This window comes from Galeopterus variegatus, unplaced genomic scaffold (genome assembly GCF_000696425.1).
Source record: "Galeopterus variegatus unplaced genomic scaffold, G_variegatus-3.0.2 Scaffold4047, whole genome shotgun sequence".
Classification (NCBI taxonomy): Eukaryota; Metazoa; Chordata; class Mammalia; order Dermoptera; family Cynocephalidae; genus Galeopterus; species Galeopterus variegatus.
In genome coordinates this window covers 136,551-158,687 of record NW_007730158.1, presented here as the reverse complement: position 1 = coordinate 158,687, position 22,137 = coordinate 136,551, and the positions used below count along the sequence as shown (strand labels likewise).

Here is a 22,137-nt window from a genome sequence, read left to right as displayed (position 1 = left end):
AGTCCAGGCCAAATAGGGGGGTAGGAGATTAGGCTTCCCCTCATAGAGTAGGGTAATATCTACATACATTATTTGGAATCATTCTGTAAGAAGGAGTTGCCTCTTCTCTCACATTTATTTATTTATTCAATCATTTAGTCAATAATTTATTTATGTAAATGTGAACTCATACATTTATTTTATACTTTGCATTATAAGCCAATACAAGCCTAACAATTTCTGAAAATAACAAATATCATGCCTAAAAATAACATTCTAAGTTACTGAATAACTAAGCCAATTCCAAATGTAAAGTAGCTAGCCATTTTTTGGAAAAATTAACATATAACGTTTTTAAGTAATTCTATAGAAAACTAAGTGATTCAAAGATATTAAGTTTTGAAATAACATTCAAAATCCAACCTCACTCTCCTTCCCTAAATGGCATGCTGATTAGACATCTACCTTAACTGACCAGACACCATGATAGCCACTCGGTCACAGACAGCCTCTGCCTCCTCCATATAATGAGTGGTCAGAATAGCAGCCCGCTTTTTGTTTTTAAATGCAGTTTGAATTGCTCGCCTATAAAACATAAATAAAATAAAAAGAAGAAAGAACACATAAGAACACATTTGTTTGCTAATAAAAATATTGGGTTTTTCATATACAAAAATCAACTCAAAATGGATTAAAGTCCTAAATGTAAGACTTGAAACTGTGAAACTGCTAGAAGAAAACATGGGGGAAATGATACATGAAATGGGAATGGGTAGTGCTTTTTTGAGTGAGAGTATGAAAGCACAGGTAACTAAAGCAAAAATACACAAACAGGGACTACATCAAACTAAAAAGCTTCTGCACAGCAAAGTGAAGAGACAACCTACAGAATGAGAGAAAGTGTTTGCAAACTACAAATCAGACAAGGGGCTAATATCTAGAACATATAAGGAACTCAAACTGCTCAACAGCAAAAAACCCAATTAAAAACTGGGAAAGGACCTTATACTTGTCTGTTTCTGCTGCTTATAATTGAATACCTGAAACTGGGTAATTATTAAGAAATAAAATTTACTTCTTACAGTTTTGAAGGCTGGGAAGTCCAAAGTCCAGGGAGCACATCAGGTAAGGTGACTCTACAGTGACCAGGGTGTCACATGGTGAAAATGGGCTGAACAAGAGTAAGCTAACCACTTCATTTGCTCTTCTTGTAAAGCCATCAAAACCACAACAGTACCCATTAAACCATCAATGAATTATCCATTTACAAGGGGTATAGTCCTCACAATCTAATCACTTCTTAAAGACCACACCTTTCAATTACCATAATAGGATTTCCTACCCTCTTAACACCGTTACAATGGAGATTAAGTTTCAACAACATGAACTTTTGGGGGACACGCTTGACCCACAGCAGACCTGAACAGACATTTCTCAAAATAAGACATAAAAATGGCCAACAAGCACATGAAAAAATGTTCAAAATCACTAATCATCAGAGAAATGCAAATTAAAACCACAATGAGATATCATCTCATCCCAGTTAGAATGGCTATTATCAACAAGATGGAAAATGACAAATGCTGGCAAGGATACGGAGAAAAGGGAACACTCCTACAATGTTGATGGGAATGTAAATTGGTACAGCCACTGTGGAAAACAGCATGAAGTTTCCTCAGATAACTAAAACTAGACCTATGTTATGACCCAGCTATCCTACCACTGGGTATGTACCCAAAGGAAATGAAATAAAAACATCAGAACAAGACCTACATTCCAATTTTCATCACAGCACAATTCGCAATAGCCAAGAGATGGAATCAACCTAAATGCCCATCAACTGTGGTATAAATAGCTAATGCAATACTATTCAGATATAAAAAGAAATCATAACCTATCATTTGCAGCAACATGGATGGAACTAGAAACCATCATGTTAAGTGAAGTAAGTCAGGCACAGAAAGACAAATACTGCATGATATCAATAATACATGGGATCTAAAAAAAAGAAAAAAGGTGGTTCTCATAGAATTAGAGAGTAGAATAATGGTTACCAGGGGCAGTGGCAGCTGGGGGAGAAATGGTGGACTAACAGGTACAAAACTATACTATCTACCCTAAGTGTATCTTTGTGCAGTATATGCATGCACTGAAACAACACACTGTACCCCACAAGTGTACAAATAAATGTTAAAATAAAAAATAAATGAAATAAATTTTTTAACAATTGGGCTTTTTAAAATCCAATTATTTGGTTAATTTGGCTAATTAAAACTTAACCAAATATCAATTGGTATAACTATTATATCCTGCCCAACTGTGATTTTTCTATTCTAATTTATTTTCCCTTAACTTTGAAAGTTTATCAAATGAAGAAAAATTCATGGAAAAGAAATTCCATGATTTTAAGTTTATATGGGTTAAAGTATGATAATCAATGTATCATAAAAATTGATGCCTTTTCATGCTGTAACAAAAATAGCTATAGAATAAGGAAATCTTAAATGCATCTAAACCAAACCTTACATCTTATAAACATGGAATAAAGGCTCAAAGAGTTGTTTAACTAATTAGCACTTAAATTATTAGAAAGAGTTCCAACATAAATTCGATACAATATTATTGAGAAAGATAATTTATATGTTAAATGACTAGAAAATTTTTTTTAAAAACTATGGAGACAGCAGAATTATTTATTTTAATAACCACCCATATACTCATTTCTGTTCTGGAATATATAGAATATCATGAACACTTCCTGAAAAATATGATAAAGTGTAAGTCTAGAAATCTAAATATTTAATTTTAATTACTATTTTATCATTTGTATAGGATTTTAAATCAAGACGTAATAGAAAACTACTAGTTATAACCAAAGAAACTATTCCTTTATTCTAAAGTATGATATAATATAATGTGTCACAGTATCTTCAGTGTCATACTCACCACATGTGCTGCTTGGCTTTAGGGTCCATACCTGTAGATGGTTCATCTAGCAGAGTAATCTGAGGATTCCCCAGCATACTTAGAGCAAAACACAACTAGATGGGGAAAAAAAAGGAGGGAGTAGAAGGAACCATAAGGAATCTATCAAGACAGTATCAGGCACTAAACTATCAATAAAATATAGATGCATTTGTTGTATCATGAAAGTACCTTTCGCTTGATTCCTGCAGGTAGTTTCTTTGTAGTTTTCTGAAGATGCTCTTTGAAGTCAAGTACATCTGTTATTCTGCAAAATGAAAAATACAAAATGAGTGTGTCATGATATATATATATAAATACAAATATAAATTATGTGTGATCAGGGACAATGTCTTTTCTAGAACAGTTACTCAGTTGAAGCTTACTATAATTAGGTAAGAACAAAACTTTCTAATTTACATCATTTTAAACAAATTCGTATCTTGAAAAAATGTTTCACTTTAAATTAGAAGAAGCTTCACCACATTTGTAGGTATGTTGATTCTGTAAATAGAAATAGAAATATTGTCCTTTATTTATCTACTTATTTATAGCTATCATAATTCTGTAAAGAATATATGGAAAAGTAATAATCATTTTCTATGATAATTATTATCCACAGAAATGCCTGTTATCAAATTTAAAAAATATGAAATGTAAACCTTTCCCTAAGTAATAAAAAGAATCTAAAGACAACTATTTTACCGGTTTATGACTTCTTTCATATCACTTGTACTCATTCCTTTCACAGCTCCATAAATTTCAAAATGTTCCTGCAATGTAATATCTGGCCACAGTGGGTTTATCTGAGGACAGTAACCAATACACTTAATGGAGTCATCTTCAGTTGCACCTGAAGAATAGTCTCCTAGAAATACCTACAGAAATACAAACCAATTTTTAGTAACTATTTTTGCTTAATTTACATTGTGAAGAAAGTGGCAAGTAGATTAATTCAAACCTCTTTCTACACTAGAGTAATATCAGGTCAAATTTTTATTCCTTTTTGATGATGGAAGGACATATACAGAGCAAAGTCACAGTTTAGTGACCTGAACAGAAACCGTGATTATAGTGCTGGGTTGGATGGGAAAGCAAGCTGTAGTTTTACTAGAAAGATCACGGTGCTTCACTGGAAGGTCATATTTGAGAGCCAAGGAGGTAAGAGAATTTAGTCACTTGAATTTCTAGGGGATAAGGTATAGTCAACATAGGAGAAAGCTTGGGCAAAAATTGAAAGAAAAGAGAATGTCTGGTATATCTAGGAAAGCATTGAGTTAGTGTGGCTGGTGTGAAGTAAGCAAGGGGAAGAGAAGCAGGAAACAGGACCAAGGAAGTTTTGTAGAATTTCCATAAAGTGGTGGGTGAACCACTGATAATCAAAAACTGATGGCAGGGTAAAGACTAGTTTCCATATCTCTTGATGTTATTACAATTGTTTCCCATTTAGTTGGTGGATAAATAATCCATACATATAATAGTTATAAAACTGAAATGTTGTATATGTGTTTGCATGAATGTGTGTATGAAAAACATACATTACTTTCACAGATAACCAAAAACAACATAATTTGATCAAGATATGCTAAAAATACTAAAAATATACAAAAAATTTGAGCATCGAAATCCTAATTTGTCATTAAGAAACTTATCTTCATTACATATGTAAATCATATTCAACATATGCCTCACCCTTGTATATCATACCTGGCCTGAAGTTGGTTCAACATCACCAATGAGAATATTAATAATTGTGCTTTTGCCTGCACCATTTGGACCCAATAGTCCCAAGATCTCTCCTAAAGACATTGAAAGGAAAAAAAAATTATATTCAAATCAAACTAAAAATGGAAATTACTCTTCTGGAAAAGTTAGTTAAGAAAAAATAATTAAATACTAGCCTTTTTTCACACAGAAAGAGATGTATTTAGTTGCCACTTTCTTTACTTTTCTTGAAAGAAGAAAATCTTTCTTGTCATCATATTCTTTATGCAAACTGCTGACCATAATGGCTGGTTTCTAACAAGGGAAACAGGATTTAAAAAAAGAGTTATAAACCAGATATCTATCATTAAGTGACAGGCTACACATACCTCATGTCCATATCATAAGAACTATATTTGCTAATAAGGACGTATTGTACAAATAAATAACCATTTATGACTAAAATCATGGCTTATTCAAAAGTAAATAGACAAAAATAATTTTTCAAGAAAGATTATTTTCAGGTTGATTCATATGCAAAAAAAAATATTTTTCAGATTAATACCTATATACTGGCAAGTGATCATTTGACATTTCATATGACCTAGCCATCAAGACTAAATTACCTCCTCACAACACTGGCAACTGATCAGCTCTTTAACCTTTAGTCTTTCAGCTTTGACATCTTCATCTTCATTTTCATTGTTTGGTGGTTCTGGAAACTTCCTAATTTTGGACTTTGTTGAAAGGGTCCTACATATGTAAAGATAGTAGATTTTCGAATAATTAAAATAGTAAGAAATCCAAGCATTACATAAGGAAAAGATTTTTTAAAATATACAACCATGATACCTAGGGTTATCTCTGAAAGTTGGAATTATAAGTGATATTTGACTGACAACATTTGAATAATATTATCTAAATTCATTCATGTATTCAACAATATTATATATGACTAAGTACATGGTCAGGTGTCATTCCACATAAAGACAGAATGATGAAAAAACATGGCCCTATTCTGTATACTTAGGGAATTGCTCAATCAATTTCTTTTCTCTTTCCATATCTTTCCCTTCTGTATCTTAATAGGGTATTTTCTGGAGAGTGGTGGGGTCATCTTTTTCCCACATATAACAGAACCCAAAAATCTCATTTGAACATGAATTCATCTCTACCTCTTATACCATTACTCTCCCTCCTTTCATAGCTGAAAACCTTCCATCTCCAGTTACACATCTCCCATTCACTCCTTAATTCCCTGTAATCTGGTTTCTGCCCTTACCTCTCCATTAATATTATTTTCTGTAAGATAACTAATGATTTTGTATTTGCCTTGTCTAATAGCTCAATTTAACTAATCTTCAGCCTTTAATATGATTGGTTTTTTCCCTTGATCCTTTGTTTTTCATAATTTCATCTCCTATTTTCCTCTCTACCTCTCTTACTATTACTTTAAAATTTCCTTTACAAATACTTCTTCCTCTGCCTACTCTTAAAAATGCTGTTCCCATGGGTGCTGACTTCAGCCCTCTACATTTACTCTTTCTGGGCAATTTCATTTTTATTAAGGCTGTAAATTCTTTAAAGGCAGGGTCCATATTTTTTCATCTTTCTATCTTTATTTCAGCATATAATTAGATTCACCAATAGTTATGAGTTTTAGTAGACAGGTCAAACAGATATAGACATTGAGGATGCTGAAAGGGGTGATGAATGTAAGTGACAAATGATGTGAGCAAGGCTGGTTAGAGGAAAAAGTAAAAATGGGGATATTTGGGAGAATAGGAAAAACTCAAGGGTATGAAATCATAGAAGGAAAAGTCCAACAGGACTCATAAAATAAGAGAAGAAGAAAGATGGAAAGTTATTGGTAGAGTTGGACAATCAAGTTTAAGATTTTACAGATGAAATAAAGAACAGTGATGTCATGGCTCTGATGCAAACAAATGGGTGAAGTAGAATAGAGGCAAGTCACTGGCTTGGAGAAAATCAGAAACTGAAAGGTTAGAGTATTAGAAAGGTTATCATGAGGGTGGTCGCCTTCCCCAAGTTGACAGCAGGAATATGGACAAAGAGGAGGCAGAGTCAGATGCTACAGTCTTTAACAAACGGGGGAACATCCAGTGGTTAGTAAATAACAATTATACATTTATTTATACACTCTAGTTTTCTATAATATGTTAATATTCAGCAAATAAATTTAAAAAAAAACATATGAGTAATATACAAAAGAAATTCAGAATTAATTTAGTACCGACAGCCATATTTCAAATGTACAACTTGAAGAAAATATTTGCAAATCATATATCTCATAAGGTACTTATATCCAGAATATATAAAGAACACTTACAACTCAGTAATATAAAAACAAATAACTCAATTTTTTCAAATGTGCAAAGGATTTGAATAGACATTTCTCAAGAGAAGATCTAAAATTGGACAATAAACACATGAAAAGGTGCTCAACATCATGAATCATTAGGAAAATGCAAATCAAAACCATACTACTAGAATGGCTAAAATAAAAAAGACAAACAACAACAAGTTTTGGCAAGGATGTGGAAAAAACAAAACCCTCTTAGAGGAAATATACTACTGCTTTGGAAAACAGTCTGGCAATTCTTCAAAAGGTTAAACATAGAGTTAACAGCAATCCCATTCCTAGGTATCAACCCAAAAGAAATAAAATACAATGGTACTTCAAAAAGTTCATGGAAAAATAGAATTAAAAGATACTATGAATCTTTCCATGAACTTTCTGAAGTACCCTCGTGTATGACTACACAAACACCTGTACACAAATGTTCATGGCAACATTATTTATAATAGCCAAAAAGTGGAAACTCACTGAGGAAGACACATACAACATTATTCAGCAAAAAAAAAAAAAAGTAACGAAGTATGCTACCTGCTACATGATAAACCTTCCATATGCTAGGTATTAATTATATTGCCCAAATCCTAACAATTTTTTAAAGGTGTTTTCTGAAAAATCTGATGATTTTCCAACATTAAAAGAAAGTGTCAACTATGGTGAAACGTAAATAAATATATAAAAGTTAGATATTTTTTAATTGGTCTTTCTTGGCTTGAGTTTTCTGAAACATTTTCAATGTTTCTTTTCTTAAACATTTTAAAAAATGTATGATATAAATATATTTAAAACACTGAACACGCAGTAAGTATACTGGGAAGTATTATATTATTATGTAAGTATTATTTGACTATACACATTAATGTTAATTTTGCAAAAATAAATATAAAAAAAAAAAATTACGCTGAGTAAAAGAGCTAGACCAAGGGCCGGCCCGGTGGCGCACTGCTACAGTGCGCCGCTTGGGAAGTGCGGCAGCACTCCCGCCGAGGGTTCGGATCCCACATACAGACCGGCCGCTCACTGACTGAGCGAGGAGCAGGGGCAACACTGAGGGTTGTGATCCCGTTGCCGGTCCCGGTCCGGTACGGGCGCGACACTGAGGGTTGCGATCCGTTGCCGGTCACGAAAAAAAGACAAAAAGACAAAAAAAAAAAAAAGAGCTAGACCAAAAAAAACTACATACTGTATAGTTTCAGTTACATGAAATGTTCAGAACAGGCAAATCTGACAGAGATGGAAAGTAGATTAGTGGTTATTTAGGTCTAGGGGAATAGAAAGGTGAAAAGGTGAATATGGAAGTTTCTTTTTGGAGTGCTGGAAATGTTCTAAAATTATATTATGGTGATGGATGCACAATTCTATAAATATACTACAAACATTAAAACTTACAGAAAAATTAACTGACCTGAAAAAGGGATCGTTTCTTATTGATCTGCCTCCATATTTTTTCTCATAGTACTGTAAGAGGAAAATCCACAGTACACACTGCAAGTAAGGCTATAAAGAAGAACATGTAACAGCTTATGACTGAATTGTTGTTTTTGCCTTTGCCAACAGAAGCAAGACCACATACAACAGTTTCCTTAACATCACCAAAAAAATTAATCACAACTTTTTTATACCTGTCATGATAAAAATGATTTAAAATGAACTTTAATACAAATCAAGGTAAAATAATCTTTAGTAAAAAAATCCTTCACATATTTTTCTACCTATGTAACATTCATTTATTGTCAGCTTCATAAAATATAATTAAATACAAAAGCTTTGTTTTTGCTTCTACAGAAGCAAGAACTATAATTAAATAGAATTAATAATATATGAAAAAGCTAAGTATATTTAAGTGTACATGTTCAATAAATGAAAGGTATTACCACTAAAATACAGACTAGCTAGTGTTAAATAACACACTTGACTTTTTATGCATCTTCTTTTTTATGCAAGAGGATAAAAACTAAACACAGTTAAAACCATGCAACCAAACCATTCTTAAGGTAACATGATAACACACAAAAACACTTATTTCTTACCGATATAACAGCCACCAAAAGCCTATCCCATGGATTGTAGGTGTCCTCATTTTTTCGCATATTCTTCCAAGAAAACTAAGACAAATATTATCAAAAATTGTATATGCTGTGCTATGCAGAAATATTTGGATTAAAATTTTAAAAATGCATTTTGTTCAGAAAACATGTATTCTCTATAAATGTCAGCTTTTCATATTAAAAAGCTATGTTCTATACTTAAATTAAAATCTTCCCTGCCCCAAAATATTTCTGTGAGGGTGGGTATAATGAAAAATATTAAACTGAAGCCAAAAAAAAGCAGGAGGGGAGTAGTTAGTGAATAGAGTCCATCAGTAATGTTCAATCAAGAATTCATAACTTTTTTTTTTTTTCAATTATCCAGGACTAATAAAATGTATATCTTTTTCTTTATGTTTTCTTGGAAATATCTCTTATATTTTAATTTCTCTCATCCCTTTACAGTACAATACTCTATTTAATTCTTGAAAAATTCCTAAAAATAAATACTGACTGAAAGCAGATCATATTTCTAATTATATATATCATTTCTGGCATCAAAGAACATGTAATGAACATACCTTCTCCTTTGAGAATTCAGTTTAAAGACATGCTTGAAAGATCCCACAATAATTTTAAATTGCTGCATTCATAATATTTAAATCAAGTAGTATCGGTATGCATTTTACTATGTTCTGTTCAAGAACTAAGATCTCAAACCTTAGGAGGTATTTATTTATGCTTTTAAAATATTAAAATATCTAACAGACCTACCTACCTTTATGAAAGAAATCAGGCAACCTAGAAGTGGATAGATTGGAATGGCCATGCAAAAAGTATAATGAAGAATAGCTGTAACTGTGTATCCCATAAAAAAAGTTACTTCAGTGACTGCAATACAAGCCAAGGCTGTCTAAAAAAAAAAAAAAAAAAAAAAAAATCAGAAAACAAGTGACAAAGTGTTTAGACATTTCGTATAAACTTACTGATAAGTTGGTGCCTCAACATTAACTATGTTGAGGTTCTATTAGTTTTATTAGTTCTCTAATAAAACCTGGAAGCAGAGATGCATCAGTACGCTGATATTCTTGCCACACTAGTTGTTAAATGCTTTCATTATCTCCCTTCATGGAATGAATGATACAGAAGACAACCATACACAAAAAGATGCTGCCAGCTGTCTATGTAAATTCTGTACTTACAAAAGACACATAACATTTTTGAGTATAATCATGTTAGAGTTCATGACTTTAACTTGAAATATTATAAAATGTGACTTACCACAGAATAGATAAATGACCAAAATTCTTTGGTATTTAAAATTTTCTTAAAGGTAAAAGAAGCAATATAAGTGAACAGAATAACTGATGGAACATAGCCAATAAGGCAAAAAACCTGTAAATCAAAAATGTGTATGAACAGTTAGCAATACACATAAAATACCAGAGTCATATTAAAATATGAAGAAATAATTATTCCTCAAATTTTATTCTTCAACAAATCATCCCAACTGAAATTCTGATTACCTGAAGAATTATCCAAATTTCTACAAAATCAATATAAATCATACTTTTAACTTATTGTTAATACAATCCTGAATAAGTCATTTAAACTTAATTCTATTTGTAGCTTTTTATACCAAGTAAAAAACTGACTCTTATTATTTTATTATAAAAAGCCAAGTACAGCTGGTTACAATCAACTACTAGCTACTATTCTAACATACAGCATTTAATATTATTTTGCAAAGTTTTAGAAAAACACTTATTTCATATGGCAGAAATTAATATATAAGATCAGTATGATCTCTGGCAAAATTGATAAGTTTACTTTCAGCACCAACTTCATCTAGCTATTTTCCTTTTTGCCTAATAAAAACCATTCAATGAAAGAGTCTATTATTAGTCATTTACACGTGAACATGAATGTGAGTCAGACTCTTCTTTCATTCATATTTTAAGCCGTCTTTGAAATTACGGAATAAAAATTCTTCTTTGTGAAATTATGTTCAGGCATAAGAACAGACAAGGAAGACCTATGAAGGAAGTAATATATTTAAGTATTCCTAATTACATACAGTAAGTGGTCTTGAAAAACCACTTCAGCTCCAAGGAATTATTTTTAAAAAGTAGTAAGTTATTGTTTTTAAAAATCTCTCACAATAATATAAAGTGAACTGATTACATGTGTTATGGGAGGGTACTTCAAAAAGTTCATAGAAAAACAGAATTAAAAAATATGATTCTTTCCATAAACTTTTTGAAGTATCCTCATATACAATAATTAGACACTGGCTCTATTTTCTATAAAAAAATAAACATCCAAATTATTCAACCAGCCAACTGTCATGTTTATAAATAATTTGTTTTTTAAAATAACATTTTATGTATAAAAAACATGAGTACAACTGATGTTAACTTACCACAGCAAAGAACTTTACAGCATAAAAATATAAACCATAATTAAATGCAAATAAGCTTCCTAGCATCAAAATAAGAACAACAATAAATAAGGGGATATCAACAATAGCTTGTCCAATCCAATATGCAGATGGCCAAAGGCCTGCAAGTTTAAGTTGGGTATAAGCTTTGATCTAAAAAAGAAAAAAAAAAAAAAGGAAAACATTTTAAATTATAATTTTAGACGTTTTACAAACAGAACTAATGAGTTATTGTAGAACTCTTAATTTTATAACAACAAAACAAAAAAGGTCACATTCCAGGCGTATGAGCAATAAAAGTCCTCACACTAAATATAAATTCCATTTAGCTCTTGATTAGGCTCCTTATTTCTGAGATGTAACATTTCAACAAAACTTTTAAGAAACAGAATACAGTAGTACTGCTGAGAAACATAAAACTAAAATAAAGCGAACGGTGTCATAGAGGTTATAGCTATGCAAAGTGAGTAGCCAAAACATCACTGCTTTTGAAAATCTGTGGAAATAGATGAAAAGATAGTTTAAAATGGAAAAGAAGTCTCACTTAGAAAAATTAACCTTGCATGAAAACATTAACAAGCTGCCAAGTACACTGGATTTATAGAGGACTTTCAGCTTAAGTGTGAAACTTCGTACACAGATAATGCAATTGAAAGCCTTTTATGTATGATGGTGTAGTACATAAATGTAAGGTTGTTGGGAAAATAGAATAGTTTGGTCAGGGCCCTCACCTCGGGTCCAGTTGGGTGTGGTTCATCATTCTTTGTAAGCAAATTGTGTGTGTGTGTGTGTGGAGTTAGTATGCATGTGCGCCAATGCATCTTTTTAATGTTGTTGCTACTCTTGTGTTCTTCAGAAAGAGAAAGAGAGAGAGAAAGAGAGAGTGTGTAGAGAGAAGTTTTAGTGAAGCAGGCCGGCAGGCGTTGGCCTCGGGCTTTCATCCGGCACAGCCATGCTTTCGAACCTACGGTTTCGAACCTTCCCCGTTTGGCCGGTTACCTAGCTCATAGAACTGTGTGAAGGGGTGTGGTGACCCAGCCTGGCATGTGAAGGCTTTGTGGCCCAATCTGTGAACGGGCTTAAGGGGTCTGTGGGCTCCAGACCCCGCCTTAGCTCGACAATTGGCCCAGTTCGTGCAGGATTACTAGCAGGTAAAAGAGCCCGACAACTAGCGTGGCTGAGTAGCTTTACAACTGGCGTCACGACCAGGATTAAGAGCTAGACAATTGGTGCTGTGAGGATTCCAGGCCTTAGCCTAGCCAGACAAAGATGTTATTTCTACCAAAAGTAAATAGCATTTTCATGTATATTAACAGTAAATGAAATGATCATAGTTTTTCTATCTTATGCTCTCATTATTTAATCCGAAATTCAAAAAAATTTTACAAATCCAAATATCTAACAATATTATTCAGTTAATTTTTGTCATCTATACAAATATCTACTAAGAATTAAAGACATTATATGAAAGAGCTGGCCATACAGTGAGATGGAAGAAGGCATGAAAAATAAAGATTAGTTAAGAAGAGGAGAAATGGAAAAAATGGACAAGTTTTGTGTTTAATCAATTGTTGGAACATCAGACATATGTAAATTCCAATACAAGTATAAAAATACAAACCAAGTCAAATATAATTATTTTGAATAATTCAAGCTTTTGTCATGCATACATTGCTGGTGATAATGTAAAACGGTATACTCACTCTGGAAAATAATTTGGCAATTTCTTATAAAACTAAACACGCAACCACCATATGACCCAGCAATTGCACTCATGGGAATGTGAAATGAAAATTTATGTTCACACAAAAACCTGTATGCAAATGTTCAAAGTAACTTTATTCATAATAGTCAAAAACTAGAAACAATCCAGATGTTCTTCGATAGGCAAATGATTAAACTACTGTGGTATATTCCATGAAATACTAATTGGCAATAAAAAGAAATGAACTATTGATGAATAAAAATTGGATGAATTTCCAGGGAATTACGCTCAGTGAAAAAAGCTCGTCCCCAAAGAAAACATACTGTGATTCCATTTATACTTGAAATATCAAAACTATGAAAGTGAAGAACAGATTAGTGGTTGCCAGAGGTTAGGAACGGGAGAGGGGTAGCTCAAAAAGGGAAACAGGAGGGATCTTTGTGGTGATGGAACTGTTCTGTATCTTGATTGTATCAATGTCAATATCCTTGTGATATTATACTATAGTTTTGCAAGATGTTATCACTGGGATAAAATGGGTAAAGAGTACACAGGATCTCTCTGTATCATTTCTTACAACTAAACATTAATCTACAATTACCTCAAAATAAAAAGCTTAATTAAAAAAATTTAAGTTGAAATGACCAAAAAAAAAAAAAAATGTAATTGAATTGTTCAGTAAGTTTTATCTTTGAGTGGTGAGGTTATGAATTTTTTTAATACTTTTCTATATTTTCTGAACTACAATGAATATATATAACACAAAATTTAATATTATTTTTAAAAATCTCCTAAGCCTAATGTATTACTTTTATACTAAACAAATTAACAAATTTTTTATTGAAATTAGAATTTATTTTTATTGAAATTTATTAAAAACAAAAAAAGAGCTTAAGCTCATTATCCATCACACTCTGTAAATAAAGTTAGATAAACTTGCATCCACTGAATTAAGATCATCCAGAGAGAGGATAACAGTTTTGATTTGAGGAGTAAGATTTTGATCTTAGCAGAGTGATACACTTTGAACAGCTGAAGGACTGTATAAGATCACTGCGTGCTTGGAGGTCAACTAAAGAGAAAGGTGCCGAAAAAAAAGGAAAAGAATACCAAATAACTTCTGTATACTTAGCAATTTTTCCTAGGCCCTGGTGATAACAATCCTTTTTCACCTTTATTTATTTTTTCGTTTCACAAGAATTAAATGCCTTGTACTTGTACTTGTAAAGGGAAGAGGCAGGTCAGTGTGTCAGTTAAGAACATAAAGATCACAGTTAATTCCCAGATCCACCATTTAAACAAGCTGAATCAACCTCGGTAAGTCATATGAAAACTCCCATCCTCCATTTCCTGACCTATAAAGTGGATAACATACAAACTAACCTCACAATGTTTTAAGAATCTGAGGATTTAATATTTAAAGCACATAACAAGTACTCAAGTAATAAATATTATTTGTTACTATTATTACACTAATAAATTATAATATAATAAATATATTTACAACACTCCACTTACTTATTCCTGCAATAATAATTATACTTAAAACTTGCAATTATGAAAATAGGTTATTTTTTTATGACATCTCTTATTACCAAACCATGTAATTTTTTAACTGACTCATTACCTTATGATTCTCTGCATTTTCCATGGCAAAGTAAGGTGGCATTGCAGCAACAATGATACCAAGCAAAGCTGCTTGAAAATACAGCTCAATTTTAAAAACTATGTCAGTAATTTCCTGAAAGACAACCACAGAATAAGAAATGAAACTGAGAATCAATTTATATCATCTTAATACATCCTAAAGAATATCAAAACTTCTGACAAACACATTAGGATAGCTGTCCTAGGCACAGTCTATATGAAAGAATGGGTGGCAGATTTGTTAACAGGCAGTGGTGAACTATGGTACCAACTCTGTCACTTATTAAATAGCTATATGATCCTGAGCAAATCACTGTACTTCCATTTCCTCATCTACAACACAAGATAATCTAGCACATAAATTTTCACCATTTAATAATAATAATGTATGTGGAAAGCAATTAGCATGTCTACCAGTGGTCCTATGCAAATGATAATGAATATCTGAGAATGATCTTTAACGCTCTTCATTGGTTGTCTGTACTACAGACCATCTGGGATCTTATGGCCCTCCTTTCCTCTACTGAAAAAAGCTGAAGCTGAGCTCAGCATCCTATGGAACCAGGAACTTCTCCCAAGCAGGGTAGACTTTAACTCCCACAGGTCCCAATGTCTCTAGCTGCTCCAAAGATCCCTGTGCAGTCAGCTAACTTTACCAGACAAGCCAGTAAACAGCTGGCACTTCAAGTGCAGAGTATCCTGGACCAAGGGTACTGTATTATCTCCCACCCCCAATAAAGACGTTTTCCTACCCTTGTTCTGTAAGAAGACACACCCTGCGGGCAGGGAAGGTACTCTGCACTGGAATGGAACCCACACTGTGTTACAGACACCTAAGCCCTGGCACACCCCTCCATGGGATGATGTGAAAACATCACTGTCTTGTTGACTCTGGCCTTCTAAGTCTTCGTATTTAGCAATAGAGCCAACGCCTTAATTCATGCTATGTGACATTGTAGAATTTGTCCCAAACTCTGGTACATGACAGTGGAAGGCCTACATAGATCCCACAAATATGTAAACTAAGTAGTACAAGAAATAGAGATTAATGAGACTACACTTGGATTCAATCACAAGAATCTGATGAAGGAAGGAAAAAAATGTGGAACATTAATAAGACCATATCTGAATAGTTAGCTTTAAAAAGTCCCATTTCTTTTTCTCTCTTTTCAAAAAATGGTATGTTTACATGTCAATGTTTGATGGAAAATGTAAATTGCAAGATCTTTTGTAATAGTTATGGATACATACATATGTAGTAACATCACAAAAATATATATGGGAATTATAAATTTTGAATTATGGTTACTCCTGTGGAGGAAAGAAGGAAATAAGACTGGGGAGCAGTAACTTGGGATTTTCAACTGTATCTTTAAATAGTTTTATCAAATAAAAACAAGTATGACAAAATAACATCTGAAGCATTTAAAAGATACATGCTTGTTTATTTTCTGTAGGGTTGAAATATTTCACTATAAAAGAAATCACAAAGGATGATCTATAACTTCAATGATTTCAATATCATCGATCCACTAGTGACTCACAAATATTTATTTCCTGTACAGAAATCTCTCCAGATTCACATATCTAAAACGCTTACTGAATGTCTATCAGGCAAATGCCACAAGGATAACCAATTCAGTAGGTTCAAAACTGAGATGCTTATATTCCACAAAAGGAACACAAAAATCTCTCTTCTGCCTGTATTCTCAAAATTGGTTAATAGTACTAGGCACCACATTACTTAAAACTAAGAAATGCGAGACTCTTTCCTCCTCGCCTCACGAAAGCAACAGTGATCAAACTATGCCACTTATTTTTTTAACATCCCTCTATCACTATTGCTACTGTTGCTGCATTACTTCAGACAATCATCTCTTCTCAAATGAACTATATTAAAAGATTCTCCAAAAGGAATGAAAAAGAAATCTCTAATCTAATTTCTTCAACTTTCTTTCCTCTTCTACACCCCAATTCCCCCACAGAAATCTCTCTCCACCCTGGTGTCAGTGGTCTGTCCTCATGCTCATGTCTGAGTTTAACTATAACAAGGAGAGTACTAAGTTCCTCAACCTGATTTCCATTTGAAGATGGCTGTTATCCTTACCAGCTATTTCTTAATAACCACCAAATCCTTAAATTTCTACCTTTCAGTATATTTCTAATCTATTCACATTTCACGATAACCACTGTTATGTACCGTAGTTCAAGCCACCACTCTCTCTCACTGGAATTAATTAAAAAGTTTCCTAAATGGTCTCCTTGTCTCTAGTCTTGCTCCTCCACTACATTTCCCACAGTACAACTCGGGTCGTCTTTTAAATCATTACTCTACTCATGCCACTTCTCTGCTTAAAACCATTTAGTAGTTCCTGTGATCTATGTCAGAACGGAGAGTAAACTCCTTAAGACAACACTTTGGCCTTTTTAAATCTGGACCCTGGTGAGATCTTAAGTTTCATGTCTGATCATTCTTTCTCTCTCAATTAATGTATTAAATGCATTACATTTCTCATCCACTTTCCCTTTCACTTCTGGGCCTTTGTACTTCCTATTCCCTCTCTCTGGAATACTATTCTCGTTCCAGTGTTCAGGTACCAGTTGCTCCTCAAATTTTCCCTAGATTCCAACGGTCCAATCACAATGGTTTGTGCTGAATACAAGGGTACTTCAAAAAGTTCATGGAAAAATGGAAGATAATACAAATCTTTCCATGAACTTTTTGAGGTACCTTTGTACTCTTTCCATATTCTACCATAATACCTGTATTGATCTGTCATACTGTGAAATACATATTCCATCTCCAGCCCTGGTTCCTACAGAACTCCTAAAACCCTTATAGATAAGAGCGATAGGAGAATCTTTTGTTCTAATATTTAGCTTTTGACACCAGTTCCTCACAAAGAACTCCTAAATCCTTTACAATTTCCTGGGTGATAGGACCATCTTTTGTTTTAATAAGGTGATTCCTTGTAGGCTCCTAAATAAGCCTCAGGATTGGGGCTGGTTGCCAGGGGAACCACCATCTGATTAGAGGGTTGGAAGTTTCAGCTCCACCCACCACTCAATCTGCAAGGAGGGGAGAGGAGTGAAAGGTTGATTTGGCCACCAGTGGCAAGTGATTTAATCAATCATGTCTATGCAATGAAGCCTCCATAAAAGCCTAAAAGGACAGGGCTCAGAGAACTTCCCATTGACAAACACATCTGCATGTTGGGAGGGTGGTGCATACCAACTCTACATCTGAACCTTGCCCTGTGTATCTCTTCATCTGGTTGCTTATCTGTATCCTTTATTATATCCGTTATTAATAAAGCAGTAAATGCAAGTAAGGTGTTTCCATGAATTCTGTGAGGCACTCTAGCAAATTAATCAAACCTGAGGAGGGAGTCATGGGAACCCCCAATTTATAGCCAATTGGTCAGAAGCACAGGTCACAACCCGGGGCTTGCAACAGGCATCTGAAGAGGGCGGGGGGACAGTATTGTGGTACTGAGACCTTAACGTTTGGGATCTGACACTATCTCCAGGCAGATAGTGTCATAATTGAATTAAATTATTGGACACCTGGCTGGAGTCTGTTGGAGAATTGCTTGGTGCATGGAGAGAAAACACTACACTTCTGGTGTCAGAAGTGTTGTGGAGAGTGGCATGTAGAGTAGGAGAAATGCTGTTTTTTCCTATCTCAAATATTATCCTATTACAGTACAGTACTTCTCACACTATATTATCATTGCTTTCTCATTTGTGCTTCCTCCACTACAGTCATCTTCTTAGTCTCTTGTCCACTGATACATCTTGAGCATTAGCAAAGTGCCTAGCTACAATAAACATTCAATAAGCATGTAAGAATAAATGAATGAATATTAAGAGATTACTGAAAATGATATGATACATAATCTTTTGAATATGTAGTAGCAAAGTACATTTAAAAACAGTTGATCAGGAATATAGAAAGTATAGTAAATAATATTATAGCAGAAATTTATGGTTTTATAAAAGGGAAAGGGAAAAAAGCTATTATTTTAAACAATAGGAAAATTAAAAAATGTATAAATGGCTTGGCAGAATGAGTTAAGGATTCAACATGATAGAAAAAAAGAAGCGTAAATACATAAAGAAAAAATGTGAGTTTGAGTAAACAGAATTCTCAGGAATTGATATATAAAATTTAAATAAATTAATATAATATTTTAGTTTGAAGAACTGTGACTACACATGAAAACACTTTTAAACAGTATAAGATGTCCTGGGACAACTGGATATTCATATTCAAAAGAATGAAGTTGGTGGAGAAGATGGCCCACTAGTAGGAGACATTGCTCCTCTCTCCCACGGAGATGGAGAATGCATCAAATGCACAGCCACACTTGGATGAGAAAAATGAAAGGAGGGAGCTGGAATACATCAAGGGAGTAACACAGACGTTGGTGAGTGCAGAAACTCAGGATATACACAAAAAGACAGGAAAATTTCTTGGCCATCACCACCCCATCCCTCAACCCAGAGTGGTGAGGATTCAGGAGGAGTTTCTGCTGGTGGGAAGGCGAGAAGACCGGTGGCCCAAACCATGCACTGTCTGTGCAGCATGAACTTGGTGAACTTCATGAACTTGGTGTCAGGAACTGCTGCAGACACATATGGCTGTGTTGGCCTGGGGTGGAACTTATGCATAGCTGTCCTCATCCTCTGGATCTCAAACTGCTACAGTGAGCTTGGGACCAGGATTTGGCTTTGGACCTGCACCCTTGGAACAGATGGTCTAGTGCAGTGAGGGTACCACACTCAGGACAAAAGCGGTTGAAGTGCACACCCTCCACACCTAGAAAACAACTAATTCAAATGCAGTGCCCACAGCTGGTAATGCTGCCTATGTTGGCAGGATGCCTGTACCATATTTATAGCCATGAGGAGGTGAGGTGCGGGAGGAGAACCCATACATCTCTCTCTCAGGGGCAGCCTCAGCAGCCATGCACCTGGTCCTAAGAAGTTCCAGCACCACCCATGACTGAATTGACCCAGGAAGCGGCATATGCTGAACCCCAGGCTTCTGCAGCAATCACAGATTTGAGATCAGCCCCAACACCCAAGATCATTTCTTTCTGGATCCCGCAGAGGTTTCACTCTCCTGTGGCCACATTATTGCACTGGTTTGTCCACACCTGTGTCCACGCAGCATCCTGCACCCTGGGAAACGCAGGCCAGTGAAGCAAGGGGGCCACTCTCAGGACAGAGGGGGTTGGTGTGCATAATTTACAGACTCACTACACTGCATAATTGGGGTGTTTAGCCACTGCTGGCAACCCCACCTTCTCTGCTGAGCCACCTCTGCAGCCATGAATAGGTAGCACAGGACTGGCATACCTCTCTTGGGCACAGAAACATGCCTGCAGCACAAATGAGCTCACCCAAGGCTGCCTGCACCATCAAATTGGCTTCAGAGGGATCCAGCCCAGTAGCCCACCAACAGCCCCAGTGATCTTGTGCAGGATGGCCCACTCTAGCTGAGGAGATCCAGAGTGTCCCAGTAATGCTCTTAGGGTAACAGGGGCTTGTCCACAACCACAGTGGCCTTGCCCTGAGAACAGCTATAGAAGGCCCAATCATCCCTGCTGGGGGTGAAGGCTCCCATCCAAAACTGCTAATACCTCAACCAAAGTACCCCACTTTAACAGTGGTGCTGCAGACTACCCCAGTGTCCTTCCTGGGAGTGCAGGGCCCCATACTCAAATCCAGTAACCCCACTCAGAGTTTCCCACTTCAACATCAAAGCTACAAAGTACCTCAACACCTGCTTCTGGGGGTACAGGGCTCTGCCAGAGCCCCAGTCAAACCACTGAGTCACCCACTCTAGCTGAGGGGCTGCTGACCACCCCATTACCTACCTCAAAGCCCAAGTTCCTAATCCTGACCCCCAGGAACCTCACCCAGAGTTGTTCATTTAAGCTGGGGACCTTCAGATCACCCCAGAGCACCTATCAAGGCCATGGGACGCTAGCCAGTGTACCAGCAAGGCCACCAGGGTGACCCACCTTAGCCAAAGAGCAATAAAGCAACCAGGCACTTCTCCCAAGAAAGCGAGATCTCACCCATGTACTTGACAACCCAACCCAGTGTCCTCGACTTCAGCAAGGAACTACTGAGTGCCCCAGCACCTAGGCCATAGAGGCACTCAGAGAAAAGTCCAACACTGAAAGGAGTCAAAGTAACCACACAGAGTCTACACTACTGCATCTACTTGGAACCAAAACAAAAACACCCTACCCAACAGTCAATATAAAACACATCTACAGAAGGGAGTCTCTCTCCTCAAAAGCCACTCCTGAAGGAAGCAACTGCTCAACCAGATGCCCAGACATCAATATAGGGATACTAGAAATAGGGGAAAAAAAAAAAAAAAAAAAAAAAAAAAAAAAAAAAAAACAAGAAAATAAAACCCCATAAGGAACACAATAATTCCCCAGCACCAGACTCCAAATAAGAGGAAACCTGTGAAATGACTGAAAAGGAATTTTAAGCAACAATCTTAAAGAAACTCAATGAGATAAAAGAAACTTCAGATAGACGACACAACAAAATGAGAAAAAAAAAAAAAAAAAATCCAGGATCTGAAAGAGTAACTTTGTAAAGAGATAATTTTATTTTTATTTATATTTTGTTGGCATCTGGAAGGTTCTTTCAATACTCCAGTATCTACATTTCAGGTAAATAATATTCATTTTTAAATTATCTTAATTCTTCTTGATTAATACAAAAAATACTATGTTTCACAAAAATATAAGTACCAAAACAGAACTTCCTTGATCCTGAAGCAAACTAATGCTGGGAACTACTAAACTTTAATGTAAACCACCCCCCCATCAAGTTTTAAGAAGACTAGAAGTTCTCATGACATAAATTTCTACAGATTTTGTTTGTTATTATTGCTTAACTTTTAATAATTGTTCTCTCTCTATATATGATATACATATAAAATTTTATCTATATATGTTTGCTTACTTGAAAGAATGGGGTACTCCAGATCTGGATGGTTTCAGTCACATTTAAATGATAAAGATAGTAATTACTAATGATATTCATCAATACAGGTAAAGAATAAACCATAGAACTATTGAAAACAGCTGCAAAAACATAGTCCTACAAAAAAAGAAGAGACTTATTACATATTGTACATGAATATAAATATATTATTGCTACATACTGAACTTTTCTCACCAACTAAGCTAACGCTCATTGACTATACTGAAAAGCAGCTTCAACAAATCGTAGAATATACGATAGATACAGACAACCT

At 34.8% G+C, this 22,137-nt stretch overlaps 1 protein-coding gene across 1 annotated transcript in view; it reads right to left on the bottom strand.

The window, feature by feature from the left end:
- The window catches only part of ABCA5 (ATP-binding cassette, sub-family A (ABC1), member 5), a 76,587-nt gene that overhangs the window by 3,604 nt on the left and 50,846 nt on the right, over positions 1-22,137 (bottom strand). The window contains exons 21-34 of the mRNA XM_008586617.1: positions 21,843-21,980; positions 14,824-14,937; positions 11,474-11,644; positions 10,333-10,446; positions 9,830-9,964; positions 9,055-9,129; positions 8,430-8,521; positions 5,274-5,400; positions 4,845-4,962; positions 4,651-4,742; positions 3,649-3,821; positions 3,136-3,211; positions 2,926-3,020; positions 445-564 (exon numbers count right to left, since the gene is read on the bottom strand). Of these exons, the coding sequence (XP_008584839.1) occupies positions 445-564; positions 2,926-3,020; positions 3,136-3,211; positions 3,649-3,821; positions 4,651-4,742; positions 4,845-4,962; positions 5,274-5,400; positions 8,430-8,521; positions 9,055-9,129; positions 9,830-9,964; positions 10,333-10,446; positions 11,474-11,644; positions 14,824-14,937; positions 21,843-21,980 (1,640 nt within the window). The remainder of the gene's footprint in view (positions 1-444; positions 565-2,925; positions 3,021-3,135; positions 3,212-3,648; positions 3,822-4,650; positions 4,743-4,844; positions 4,963-5,273; positions 5,401-8,429; positions 8,522-9,054; positions 9,130-9,829; positions 9,965-10,332; positions 10,447-11,473; positions 11,645-14,823; positions 14,938-21,842; positions 21,981-22,137) is intronic.